Source organism: Acinonyx jubatus, chromosome D2 (assembly GCF_027475565.1).
Source record: "Acinonyx jubatus isolate Ajub_Pintada_27869175 chromosome D2, VMU_Ajub_asm_v1.0, whole genome shotgun sequence".
Lineage (NCBI taxonomy): Eukaryota > Metazoa > Chordata > Mammalia > Carnivora > Felidae > Acinonyx > Acinonyx jubatus.
The window spans coordinates 50,462,144-50,476,858 of record NC_069393.1 but is presented as its reverse complement, the minus strand read 5'-3'; the positions used below and the strand labels follow the sequence as shown (position 1 = coordinate 50,476,858).

The window sequence follows — 14,715 nt, the reverse complement described above, 5'->3', positions numbered from 1 at the left end:
TCATGTAGTGCAAACAGGGTAGGGTTTGAATACCATGCGTCAATGCCCTTTTTGGTAAAAGCCATTCTAGTTTTTAAAAACTGGTATACTATGGCTCTTCATGCAATCTTCGAAACACTTTTATAATTATTGTTATAGGTTTCTCTATAACATTTCTTGTAAACTCCAAAGCCTTACTGTATATAAAAATGAACTATTTGGAATGCAATGCTGTCAGAACTACTAGCACAACAAATCTTTGGAATTGAAATTTATAAAGTGAAAATACGTTATAGAATCAACTACATCTTCTCAATTGTCATGTGTGTTCTCAATTTTTACTTCTCCTCACCTTTGGTAGATCTCTCACCTACGTAGATGATCACAATCCATGTGATCTCACAACCATCTCACATTTTTCCTATATATTATCGTGCTTTTTGGGCATCAATCTCACTTTCCATAGTTTTGTCATGTGTGTGCATGTGAGATAAAGACACATAATAATGAGATAGTAGTGGCTATAATAATTTAATTTAGATTTAATAAATTAACTTGAAATATGCAGCATATGTAAATATGCTTACTGTGCTTGCTCTTTTGGGTAATGACTGGATAGAAACTAATGCCTATTTGCCAAAGAAGCTAATTAGTAAGCTCATGACTTAATGTATAATACCATTCTAAAAATGTGATGGCTAAGTAAGCCCTAATACTTCATTATAAATATTAGAAAGTCAAAATATCACCCAAATCTAAGCTGTGATAAGAATGTAAAGTATAATAAACATATATATCAGGGAATTCAAATAGCTCATACTCATAGTTTAGTGAGAAGCATCTGTGACTCAGGCCTTCAATGAAACTGGAACGTGCAACAAATGATTACTGTAGATAATACAAAATAAAACCATAGGTCTAAGAACTGGTAAGTGTTCCATTTTGTGGAACTTGGCACTTCAGACCTTTGGACATAACAACATATACAAAATTTCAAATTAAGTTTATTCTCTTAATGTGTGGTTTTCTCCCTACTACCTTTTCTTCCATCTACTCTCTCAGTTTTAATATACAATCCTCAGGATTTATTACAAGTATAAGAGACATTCCAAGCCCTCTCTAAGGTCATTCCTGACTGCTGAAGGTGTCCTCCCTAACTCCTGGGGTGCCCTCTGCTTCAATCAAGGGCCCCCACACTGCTCTGTAACAAGCCCAGCACAATGCAGCCTGTTTTCTAGCCATTCTCCCAGTCACTCCAGCCCTGTGCTAATCAGATAGAATGGTTCCATTTTTAAATCTCTATCTTGTCTGGGAAGAATACACTGACCCTTCCTTCTCCAAACTCCTTACCACTTCGTGTCAAATAATCATGTGACTCTGAGAATTGATGACCTTGAATTGGTGGTCATCTGCCCATCTAGAGGGTAACCTTCTTAAAGGTGGATATTCTTCTCTCTTTTAAGCTAGTTATCTCCAGTGCTAGCTCACTTATTTACTCTTCCCTCCTTTCTTCCACCGACGATTATATTTCTTAGAATTAAAAGAGCTAATGCGGTAGGTATCTTTTCCAATCTCCTACCCAATGCAGGAATGCCATCTTTAATACACCGGAGAAGCATCAGAGGATGGCACAGAGAATGTGAATTAATTTACATAATTAAAAAAACACTTTAAATAACAACATATACTTTAAATATTCCCACTCTATTCAATTTAAAATTTTTATGGATGTCTCAGGATTTGGGGGAATATTAAAGACGTAGATTTAATTTCCACAATTTCAATTTATTAAACTCAGTGAAATAAGCACAAGGTAAAAGAACAGAAAAATAGTGCATTATGAATGGGAAAGATACTTTTGTTTTAAAAATATCTTAATTTTCTAATAATTTAAATAATAGATGAAACAAGAACTGTTTTTATTTTGAGATCATGTTTTCAGAGAAAAATATAAAAAATTCATAATTCCTTTCAATTAAGTCTGCTGACATATAACTGTGATATACTGTGATACTGCAAATGATTAAAAGTCTATTAGCAAATTTGACAAGAATATTTAATCTGCAAGACTTAATGAGAAGTTTTCCAAAATTCTGATAAAATTTAAAATTTCTAGTCTACTAGCACCTCCTAGTGGAAAGTTTAAAGGATACAATTCCAACCAATCGGAATTCAGAATAGTTATCACATTTAAAACTGCTAAACCAATGGCAGTGTGAATCCTTGTGATATGTAAACATGCCTGGAAAAAAAAAAAAAAAGAAACATTTCATTAACATGACTGATTAAAAAAAATCAAAGTACTAAAAATGTACATGATATCTCAACTATTAGAAGCAAAACATTTCAGCAACAGTTATTGTTATAAACCATCTTTCATGGTAAAATATATAAAATATATACACAAAGAGTGTGTAAGAACCTTTTACTGTTTATTGGTATCCTGAACCAAGGGTATATATGCATTAAAAAGATAGAAACTAAATTAACCAGTTGATTTTCTTTTATAAAAACAACAATGTATAATTTATAAGTTATGATCAAAATTAATTATGAGGATTATCTGGAGATTTTAATTTATCCATGTCATCTCTATTTTCCATTGCCAGAAAGAGGTTATATCTACATATATACAAAATAAAAAGAAAAACACTTAAAACTGTTTGAAGAAAACTATTTTATAGATACTAAGGACTGTATAGGTGTTTTCTCTAAATAAAAAATAAAATTTAAATTTCAAGTTTACTTTTGTCTTAAAAAATTAATGAATTCTTATTTATGAAAATGGCTCACAATCTAACAAAAAAGCCCTCAGCTATTAGTGTAAAGCAAGCTGCCATCTTGTTTCTAATTCTGAATGTTCTTTTTTCAATGACAAATTTTCATGAGTTTGATTTATTCAGGAAAGAGGTGGATGTTGCCTTGCAAATATATACTTACAGTCTTTATACATTTTGTGTATGATTCCCAGTAAGGTAACAAACATTTTGATCATCAATTTGGTCACTTTTAAAAATATAAACAAAAATCCTTAAATTATTCAACATTTTTGGTTGACAAAAAAAAAAAAAAACCAAACAAACCTATAAAGTCATAGGGTAGGTGAAAAATAAGTCACTACTTGAATCTAACAATTATGAAGAAACACCAGTTCATAAAAATTAAATGCTCACCATAATCTGGATGAAAAATTTGGCGAATTAGAAGAAGGAACCATTCTTTGGTCAAGCCACCCATATCCAAACCAGCTTCCCCTACAAACGTAACTTTCAACTTCTTTTTTAAGTCTGCTCTTTTCCGGGTTAACTATTTGAAGAAATTATATTATAGAGAAGAACAAAGAGCAGTAAAAAGGAAATTAACTTTTTTAATTCTGGGAAATGTGGTAAGCAATCTTTATCTTTCTTTACAATGTCATAAAACTCACTCCATTCATCCATTCATCCAGTAATTTGTCAGATACTACGTGAATTAAGCATTATTATGTCTGTCATATAGATGAAGAGAAAGATTAAGAGAGATCAAGTACTTTGCCCAAAGTTACTGTCTCCTGGGTTCCTACACTGCCTCCAAGATTTTAATTTAACAGGTTATATCATAAAATAATTAATTTCCTTTTCTTTAACTTTCCTTCCTGATTTTAAAAATCACATAATGACATCAGCCATTATCTTATAACAGCCACATGAAGATCTGGCTGAAGCACTGTAAACACATGAAGCTCTGTAATATACACACATACATACAATCAAAGTACCTCTGAGCCTGAGTATATTTAATATACCCTGTAGGTCAGACCTCTATAGATGAGTAATCTCAGGCCTGGAGAAGTTAAAATGACTTGTTACCCACCCAACCAGTAACAAAGGTGGGTCTAGAATCTAAGTTACATATTCAGAAACACGAATTACTCATTTTCAGTGTTCAACACAAAATCCTTTTCTGGGGAGTTAACAACAAACCATTAAGAAACATAAATAATGAACATAAGGCTTAATTGTGAATACACGACTGATTTTAACTATGGTATCAAAATATAAGGATGCACACCTACCGACATACAGAAATGAAAAACAGATTACTAAGATTTCAGTAATACACCATGTTGTAGAATTTATTTAAAGTTTTAATCAATTAGTTCCATGTTGGAATAAATGATCTATACCTCATCAAGCGAATCACTAACCAGATGTGTCCGTCTTACTTTCATATTTAGAAATAGCATGTTCATATCAGGTCTCTGTCTTCGAGATACTTTATCCACCAGACTTTGCTGATTAAAAAAGAAAAGCAAACATTTTACTTTTTAGTTTTTACTTAGACTATAATTTCATTTAAAACATTTAAGCACTTGACTAAAAATCAGTTGTATCCTTCTCTATGCCCTCTCTCATATAAATATTTTCATAAACTCAATTATACAAATTATTATTATTATACATTTATATATTTTTTCATTTTGAAATAATGATAACCAAACGGGGTCCAAAAGGGAGGGCCAAAAATAATTCACCTTCTATAGTAAAGTATGTTGCATATCAGTTTCCATATGTCTCATCTTTTAAATGGTAAGTCTTTCTGTCCAATAGATACAAACAAAGTGGGAACATTTGAAATGAGGTACATACTACTGATGACAAGCTTGGCTTAAGCTTTTTAAATAGTACTGAATTTACTCTAAAAGCACAATTAGTCTACTTTTAGAAAATAATATGTCAACATTTATCAGAAACATTAATAAGGTCCATACCCTTTGTCCCAATAATTCCAATTCTGGGAATTCTAAACACAAAAACTATTTTATACAGTGAGATGTTCATCACAGCATCACCTATAAAAGTGGAACTTTAGAAATATTCTATATATGAATTTATATAATGGAATCTAATACTATTAAAATGGATGGTTATAATTATATAAATACCATGAAAATATTCAAGAAAGGTACAAGTGAAAAAATAAGGGAACAAAACTGTGTATACAGAATGGTTTCAACTCTATTGCCTTTTAAAAATAATACAGAGAAGGAATAGCAGAAGAAAATTTACCAAAATATTAACAATTGTTATGTTTGGCTAATGGAAATGTAATTTAAAAAAATCTTTTTTTCATGGTTTTTCAAAATATAAGTAATGAGTATGTAAAAAACATTAAAGATATCTATTAGAAATACATAAATATTTATCATATAGCATCTACAAGCTTGTATAATTTATTTAATTAATTTTATATAATTTATCTAAATAATTTTTATCAGACTACTTCATCTTCTTTGGTAGCAAAGGAAAATTACTCTACAGACTAGAGATGAACATTTCAGATATTTTAAATACATGCAGCAAAGTGCTTTAGTAGATAAAATTTTAATACCAAAAATCTACAGAACACTATACTCACGATTTTATAGATTACTATAATAAAACACTCTAATTCAGAGCACTTCATCTCTGTATTTCCAATTCTAAAGACTTTTACTTTTTATTTTTGTTTCCTATTTTACAAATTTTATTCTTTTTAAAAATTTATTTGTCTAAGTGATATAACGTACAGCATAGGGAATATAGTCATGACACTGTAAAAACTTCATATGGTGACAGATGGCAACTAGACTTATCATGGCGATCATTTCATAATGGGTAAAAATATCGAATTACTATGATATACATCTAAAACGAATAGGATGCCGTTTGTCAGTTACACTCCAATTAAAAAAATTATTATTTTTTTTAGTTTCACATTTACAGGGTAAATATTAGTTAACATACAGGGTAATATTAGTTTCAGGTGTAGAATTTAGTGACTCATCACTTATATACAAACCCAGTGCTCATCACAAGTGTCCTCCTTAATGCCCATCATTCATTTAACCCATCTCCTCCAACCTCCCCTCCAGCAACCCTCAGTTTGTTCTCTATTGTTAAGAGTCAGTTTTATGGTTAACAATAAACCATAAAACCACGTTTTATGAACCACGTTCATTTGTTTCGTTTCTTAAATTCCAAGTAGGAGTGAAATCACATGGTATTTGTCTTTCTCTAAAGGTTTTTAATAGTGTTTTTCCTCCTTCCTTGGGTCTTCCCTTTGATACTCAAAAAGATCTATACTCCTGGGGTAGTATCCTACTGTCCTCTTTCCTATGTTCTGTTCCCAGTCTAGCTCCTGGAAAGCCATAGCTCTGGAAATAATCCGCAAACAAATTTATACTAAGATGCTAATGGTAGACAAGGTTTAGTGGCTACTCCTCCCATCAGGAACTAATATTTAATAGAAAATACTTCAAACAAAAGAAGTAACCCCCAAATGGTAGAATTTGGGACACAGTCTGATGAGGAAGTTATTTTTGTTGGGCAATCTCTTTCGCAACTTCAGATAAGCTCTTGTTTACATTAACTACTTGTAAGGCTGTCTGTCCTTGGGTCAAAATGATCACCAGTCATTAATTCCAAGTGGTGTGACAATTTACAAGTTAAAATGTTGGGAAACACCCATGATAACACATAATTCCACTTAAGTCTTCGATCTCTACTCATTTGTGTCCATTCTCTGTGGAAGACGCCTGTGACAGCGTCTACAGCTGCCACTCTCCTTTTAATTAGAAAAAAGTTCCACAGAAGATACCTGATGTTTCAAAAATGAGTGCCACAGCAGAAAACTGCTCAGAGGAACTAAGGGAAACTTCTAGCTCTTTCAGACTTTTTGTTTTTACAAATGTACAAAATCATAGCCCTAGGCAAAAAAAAGTACTAAAATTGCATAAAATTGTAACTATTGGCTGCATTTATGTTCTGTTCCCAGTCTACCTCCTGGAAAGCCATCACACTGGAAATATCCAGCAAACCAAGTTATATTAAGATGCTAATGGGAGACAAGGTTTAGTGGCATGAAATTGCATAAATGCAACTAATAGAAACTGCCAAAATGAGTAGCTCTATAGACTAATATTTGAACCAATATCTACCCGAGATTAAGTAATAATTCTGATGCCAAATATACCTGTTTAAATTTACTTTTCAGGGGGGTTAGTGGCTTTGGAACTCCCTTGGTACACACAGGCAATAACGTTTCTTCTAATATTCTCATAGTCAGTGTAAGCTGACTCTGGGGTGTCACCAGTCACTCAAATCTTTTGTCCTGCTCTGTGACAGAAAAAAATACTCACCTTCTGGGAACTGAATTACTTAAGAATAAACATTTCTTATTTTTAAAAGCATTTTGAAGTATTATAAATTATACTTTAGAATTGTTTTTATATTCTTGGAGAAGACATGGAAATCATTTCTTTTTATTCTGAGGATCTCTTTTTATCTTTAGAAGACTACAGCCAACCTTTCTTCTAATTTTTAAAGTAGTGTCATGAAAGCAGATACTCCAAATATATGAGCATTTAAATATATAGTCTAGCATTCTAATAAAAGAAAATCTGCTCCTTCAGAGCAGTATCTATTAGATAGATCTGTATCTATTAGATAAAATACGTAGTTTTCCTGCACTGTGCTGAACCACAGGTGGCAGGGGTGGTAAGGATAGGCCTAGAGATCAACTTCATCCGAACGCACGATCTGCCTACAGCCAGTCTGACTACCATCCCAGTTTCTATGGGTCTCCATGCATTTTGGTCCCCTGAGAATCGATAAAATGTCTTTCACTGTTTTTGGACTTATTTCCCAGTTTCCCAACATTGTACATCTTATAACTTTCGGGTTATTTCTGTTGGATTTTCATAAAACCTAGGGAATATTCCAGTGGTTTGAGAGGTTTGCTCGTAAGGACACGCCTGGCCTTCCTATAGTTCCCACCAGTGCTCTGACGGCTGCCATGGAGCTGGAATATGGTCTCCACAGAATGGCATCCAACAAGTTCCCAGTACTTTGGATCTGTGAGAGGCTTCTAATCTTCCTGCTCTACTCATAATACAGTGAGAATTTGATGAGGGTTATCTCTTTCTTGTACAGTGAATAGGTTTAAGCACTTCTGGGGAGAGTTAGAAAATGAATTTTACTTTGAACATTTCCTGATTATGCTAGAACAATTCACAAGACACTTGATTTATTTATCAAATTATGTACTATATTGCTTATAGTCAGCATAAATACGTTTTTGTAGCTGGCTTACCCTTGCGATGCTTATCATCTGTTGCTCTGAGTCTCTTTGAATAATGATTTTTTTTGCAGCTATAGAAATAACGAATGGGTACTGACAGAAGGAAAACCTGCTCAACAAGTGAAAACAGAAAAAGCAAAATGGTGTATTTTTAGCAAAATTATACTAAGGGAATCTAAGGTACCCCTCCTAACAATATAAAACATTACGTTTGTATTGTGTTTTACCATTTACAAAATGATTTTATGTGTATCATCTCTTTCAATCCCCACAGCCTTGTGAAGCATAGATCATTACTAGATGCACTATGCTTTCATCCTCTAGAGCAAGCTACATCGAACGTTCTGAAACGTGCTCATCACTTACATGGTTTATACAGAAAATTTCAGTTTATGAATAGTCACCTGTAGATCATTACCTGTGAAAATATGGCCGACACCAAAACCAGGAGGCAGAAGTGCTAATGAAGGAGGATTAGGACAGAAAATTCATGTGTGGAAATTATTATAAAAATCCATTATTACATGGATATTTCTGATGTGCAAGCTTCATTGTATTTAATGATGTAGTTGAATTGAATGGTATGTATTTGTAAAGACACACAACATTATGATCAAAGGTCATGAATATAACTAACTTCCTTCCTGGATCAGAGCTGATCTTATGTTAATAAAAGAGCCACAAACTATCCCAAGAGAAATGCCTTTAGAGAGAACTACTATGGCAACCGTGACACTTCAGGAGCCAGCCTTTCACCAGAAGTGGCTGCAATCACTCCATCAGTTACAGCTGGAAGCCACTCAAGTACAGTCAAACCCTGGGTGCAAAGAAGGCATTATGAGGAAAAAGGAGATAGCCCTAGTGTGAACCACAAATAAAGCAGCTTTCTCCAAGAGGCGACTGTCAATTAATGAGAGCTGTTCAGTACTAATGTGTAATAGTTTTGAATCACTAAGTGCTAACTAAAAATCTGGAAATAAAACAGGTACAATGAGCTTAGCAGGATATATAACGGTCTTATTCTGTACTTTCAAACAGTGTGTCTCAACCTTGTCCTAGTCATGCACATAAAAAAATGGTACTAAGCAAATAAACTGATGTGGCTGCTCATGGCCAAAGGTGACTTGCTCTAGGGCTCCAGGTCCCCCTCTAAGTCCAGGCTGGCTTCCCCAAACTGAAAGGATCATAGGATCAAAACTCCCCTGTAACTCATTCTGGTACACCAATGCTGTAGCCCAGTGGTTAGAAGAGCTCTGTATTAAAAGATGTCACTGAAATATGCACAGTAACTTTTGGAATTGTTCTGTCTACAACATTACAATTATATTAAAGGTGGAGAAAAAAAGTATCTTTGTAAAATAAGTCAGCTTTGCCAAAAGAACATCCATCAGACAGAACAAGGTCCCCAGAAACAGTTCTTATCTGGTTCTGAGTGTTCAGATATGGACTGGGATATGTCCATAAGGCCAGTCTATAGTTTTGGCCAATTCTAGTAGAAAGGGTCCCTGGTGGACTGAACCAATTTATAAAGTAATCTGGGGTTTTGAGGATACTTATATCCACACTATATCTCTTAATCTCCTTTAGAATAAACACACTCTCCAGGATATCACATGGTCTGGGATTAAATTATGTTTGGGACAGTCTCACTGGTTTAATTCAAATTATGAATGTGGATATAGGTGCAGTGTATTAAAGAATTTGGTCAAGTGTTTAAAAAATCTATTATACTATTGTAGTAAGTACTTTGTGGTGAAGCCCCTTTGCTGTAACACCCCTTCGTTTTATATTGTGTATAAAGGATACATTTTCTGCAGAATAAAGTAGAAAAGGAATGAAATGTATGTGTGTATGTGCACATGTGTGTGATTGCTGTGTTAGATCAGGCACTGGCAAACTCAGGCCCATGGAACAAATATGGCCTACCACCTGTGTTTGTATAGAAAGTTTTCTGGGACACTGATGCATGCATTTATCTATATATTATCTAACACTGTTTTTGTGTTACAGTGGTACACTAGAGTTGGTATAGTTCAAAGAGCCAAAAATATTTACCATCTAGTTCTTTAGAGAGAAAGTTTGTGACCACTGTGCTGGATGATAGCATATAGAAGAAGACGACGTAAGAAACTTGCATACTAAGATACAACTTTTCCCTTCTTAAAAAGATGTTGTTAATCAAACCAAAGCCAAATTAACATGTATATAAACTCAAAATGTAAGAAAAAGATGCCTTAAGAAATATAATAATGTTTCAGGACTGGATATCCAAAGTTTATATATAAAGTCATATGCAGATTTAAATTTACTTTTACAAATTTAACATCCAGTCATTGTTTTGAACAGTATTTCATTTAGGTAAGTAACCAAAATGAGCTTTTGAGCGTACCTGTGAGAGTTTCCAAAGCTCTGCCAGGTGTGGTATTCTTCCATGAGATCAATGTGATCCAATGTAGAATTATAGAAATCAGTATAAGGAATAAGGGGAGGGTGAACCAAACTGTTTGCAGTATCTGTAAAGATAAATTCTAACAATGATCTTTTCCAAAATACACGTGATTCACTCTAATAAGAACACTTGAATGTCCACCAGATAGACTTTATCTAGAAATTCCTATTTTAAGCAATTGTAGTTCCGAAGTTAAAAGGTAGTTTTAAAACTATGGTCCAAATGCAGCCAACAGTTTCTTGCTTTTATAAAATAACTTGTGGTGGGGACTAGAAGACTATAGTAAAGGGAGTACACAGATGGTCACCTTCTCCCACCACTTCCCTGTCAGCGTGTTCTCTCCTAGGAATTCTCAGGAATCAATGCAAGTTCCTGTTTCCTTATGGGTCACTACTTAGCAGGTCACGTGCAGCAGATGGCCATAACACAGAACACTGCCCAATAAAATGCATAAAGCTTTTCCATGCTTATAAATTAACTGTGAAATCTGTTATCAAAACAAGTAGATTACAACTCTTCACTTCAAAGGCAAGTTTTAAAATTTAAGAGAATGCCTCTACAGTACTTTGAGATCCTTATAGAAACGTCCCTAATATTTCACAAAATAGAAGATAAAATCATAAAACCTACTGAGTAAAGACAACACTTTAGATGCTGATGGGATCCACCAGGAGCACTTTGTTATAGGTGGAAATTCTTCAGGCTTTGCAGGAAACAGGCGTAAGGAAATAAATTGCAGCAATCTCTCTACCAATTGTTTGAACCTCTTCTGGGACAATCTGGTAAAGATTTTGAAAGAATTCCAATAAAATTCACATTTTCTATTTTGGCAATATATTTGTTAGATATCAAAGTGCATCTTGTACACATAAAATTTTAGAATATCCCCTCAAATTTTATTTCTTAAATTGCCAAACATTTGAAAAGATGCAAAATCTTACCTTGAATAGTGTTTCTTGGTTAAATAAGAAATAAACACCAAAATTACTATAAAGTTAGTCTTAAGCATTTCATTTTTAAGGCTTTCAATATGCAGTCAATCCTTGTTATTCACACTCAGTATTTGCAAATTCGCCTACTTGCTAAAATTTAATGGCAACCCCCAAAACCGGTATTGGTGGAGCTTTCATGTGTGGTCATTTGCAGATGTGGAGAAGGGCAAAGAATGTGAGTTGCTAGATGTGCATCTTCCCAGCTGAGGTCGAACAAAGAAACACTCTCCCTTCTTGTTTTAGCTTTCATACTGTAAACAGGTATCCTTTATACAATTTACTCAGTGTCATGTTTTCCACACTTTTGTGCTTTTTGCTGTAATTCTGGTGTTTTAAAAGTTCCCCAAATGCAGTGCTGACATTCTGTCCAGTGTTCCTAAGTACAAGGGGAATGTGAGGTACCTTATGGAGAATAAACTTGTGTTAGACAAAGTTTGTTCAGACATTATAGTGCTGTTGGTCATAAGTTCAATGTTAATGAATTGACAACTTATATTAAATAAGATATCTTTACAGAGAATGGAGATAAAGCAAGATTATGTATTCATTGGTTGATGGAAATGCTATGACCAACAGCTCACATGAACCTAACCATGTCATGTCTCATGGGAACAATGGTTCAGTATTTGTTAATTCACTGTTGGCAGCAACTTTACAGAACACGAATATCATGAGTAATGAGAATCCACTGTATTTAAAAATAATTTTGAAAATATTTTGCCTCTAATAGTTTCTCAATCATAGAGAAAAGTCACTGTTTATGTGAGTATAGTTCTATGAAAAAACATACTGTATTTTTAAAAAATTGATATTGATGGCTAATCTATATTTTATGATGATGTTATTAGGTAAGGAAAAGACACTATGTGTCTTTACTGACATAAAGATAGGAAATTAAAAAAAACACACTGAAATAGTAGTATCTGAGCAAATCCAGTCACCATCTTTGAGATATATGAAAACCAATGACAGGAAGGTGAGAGCAGTGGACAGAAATCTCAACAGCTTGCACCAGCAAGTGGTTACCTGCCCTCTCTGTGGTACTAACATATATGTTTATAACTGGCTTTGAAATACTGTTAATTAGAAGATCATTTCTAAAGACCTGAAAACATTTAAATATATTTGGTTATAAAAGCACTAATATCAAACTTGCAACTGTACGATTATAAGAGTTCTTATTAGTATCATAGAATGATTTACTTTTTAAACCAGTGAACTAGGAAATGATGATCAGCTTCCACTAAGGTAGCTATCTGTCGTAGCAAGTGAGCATAGATGACATACGTAGATGTGTTATTAAATTGAGGATTCTGAAAAAGATATTAAAGATAATTGTGTTAAAATTTTGTTAACATGTAAAAGGAAAGACACTATGCTTAATGAGCTAAGTGGTAAATTAGGAAACTACATTTGAGATTAGGAAATACTGGGTGAAATTCTAGAAAACAATAATCTATTTGTTTGATTATTTAATTAACAGGTTCTTAGATTTTGGCTATGGTACAGCAGAAAGAGCATGGGCTTTGAAATTAAGACAGATCTGGGTCTGAGGACTGATTCTACCACTTAGGCATGTTTCTTAAACTTTGATTCTCAATTTCCTCATCTGCAGAACAGGAATGATAATACCTATCTTACTTGTTTTAAGTAGTAAAAAAGAAAATGTATGTAAGGCTCCTAGCTCAGTGGCTGTTATAAGTGATGGCAAAATCACTGTCATCCAATTTAAAAACCTGGTTCTTCCTTGATTAAAAAAAAAAAAAAAACAATGCTGGAAAAATGAAATAAAAGCTGGTTGTGAAACTTTCGCCATTATGAAATGAGTTAGTTGCATATCTCACAAAGAACAAGGAGAGAACCATATAACAGCTTTCGACAACTTTCAGATGTTAAAGGGACACTGAAGGAGTACCTGAAGGCTAAGCAAAACCTCTAGTTATATTTCCAAAATCTAACACTCTTCTCACGATGTGCATTTCAAAACGTCATGGAAGAAAGGATTATTATTGAAAAATAAACTGAAATTGTGGGAAATAAGAGAGCACCATGTATTTTCAAAATTGACTTACTGGCAAGCACAAATTCAAATTCAGAGAATGCCCTCAGTTGATAGCCTCACCTAGTGGTGCTCAAGAGAAGGTATCATGGGCAGAGGGGACTGCTAATTAATATACTCACTTAACAAATCTGAACAAGCTGTCATTTCTCTGGCTTTTACTATCTACATATGTTTCCTCTCTTTCTTCTACCTTTGCCTTTGTCCTCCTACTTCTCTCTTTCCCTTTTTTCATCTCTCAACTACCTCTTTTCCATCTTCCTCTTTTTTTCCATTTTTCCCTTCTCCCCTTTCTTTTAGTCCTACCATGCAGGTTTCCTTTTACTGGACATAAAATTGAATTGAACACCATATCTTATTTAACATAATTTTTTCTTACCTTTAAATGAGATAAGTACATACACAAGCACCTTTTGTAAATTGTAAAGACTATACAAAAGCAGTATGCTTGCTATGTAATAACATATTTCTTTTTCAAAAAATAATACAAACTAAAAATTGCTTTTCATTTGTATCTCTCACGAGGAAAAAGTTCATCACCTTTGTAGAGCAAATATAAGCAACCGCTTTGATTTTTCCATTAGAACTCTAACAGAAGCATTTACTGAAAATACCTACAGAAGTTAGAAACCTACTAGTTGGGAAATACAGTAAAGTTTTGGAGCCCGTTAGAACTAGTGACAAGAAAAGAGGTTGGCTGGAGGAGGAAGAGGTGCTTCCATGCTGCTTGTTACCCAACACCACAGCAGAAAGGCAAGAACTACATTAAAATTTTAATCTCCAAGATAATTTAGCTTCCCATTGTTTATCCGTTATAACTTTAATGTTCTGGTTATATTATAATCTAAAAAGTATCAATAATGTTGCCCAAAATACTACTTAGTACTTGATATCATTTCCCTTAACACATGCATAGACCAAGATCTGAGTTAGACAACTTCGATTCTTGCTTTCTTACCTGTAGAAGTATAAAATATGCTCTAAGATCATCTTTTGTTCGTGGACTGTAAAAGAAACAAGCATAATTGATTACAGATTCATATTTGATCTTATAGCATCGAACAAAAAATGATCACTACATGTTTCTGCGAGAACTGAGTTGGTAAAAGCCAAAAATGAGACTTAAGTTAATATGT

General features: G+C 33.5%; 1 protein-coding gene across 3 annotated transcripts in view; it reads right to left on the bottom strand.

Annotated features, from left to right (window-relative positions):
• HECTD2 (HECT domain E3 ubiquitin protein ligase 2) overlaps positions 1-14,715 on the bottom strand; it is a 77,815-nt gene that overhangs the window by 19,910 nt on the left and 43,190 nt on the right. For 2 of the 3 annotated variants that reach the window (XM_027062613.2, XM_015061924.3), the window contains exons 7-14: positions 14,538-14,583; positions 12,724-12,833; positions 11,159-11,307; positions 10,469-10,592; positions 8,092-8,188; positions 4,145-4,252; positions 3,153-3,285; positions 2,133-2,221 (exon numbers count right to left, since the gene is read on the bottom strand). In XM_027062613.2, coding sequence (XP_026918414.1) covers positions 2,133-2,221; positions 3,153-3,285; positions 4,145-4,252; positions 8,092-8,188; positions 10,469-10,592; positions 11,159-11,307; positions 12,724-12,833; positions 14,538-14,583 — 856 coding nt within the window. The remainder of the gene's footprint in view (positions 1-2,132; positions 2,222-3,152; positions 3,286-4,144; positions 4,253-8,091; positions 8,189-10,468; positions 10,593-11,158; positions 11,308-12,723; positions 12,834-14,537; positions 14,584-14,715) is intronic. The other variant, XM_053206878.1, reaches the window with a different exon arrangement.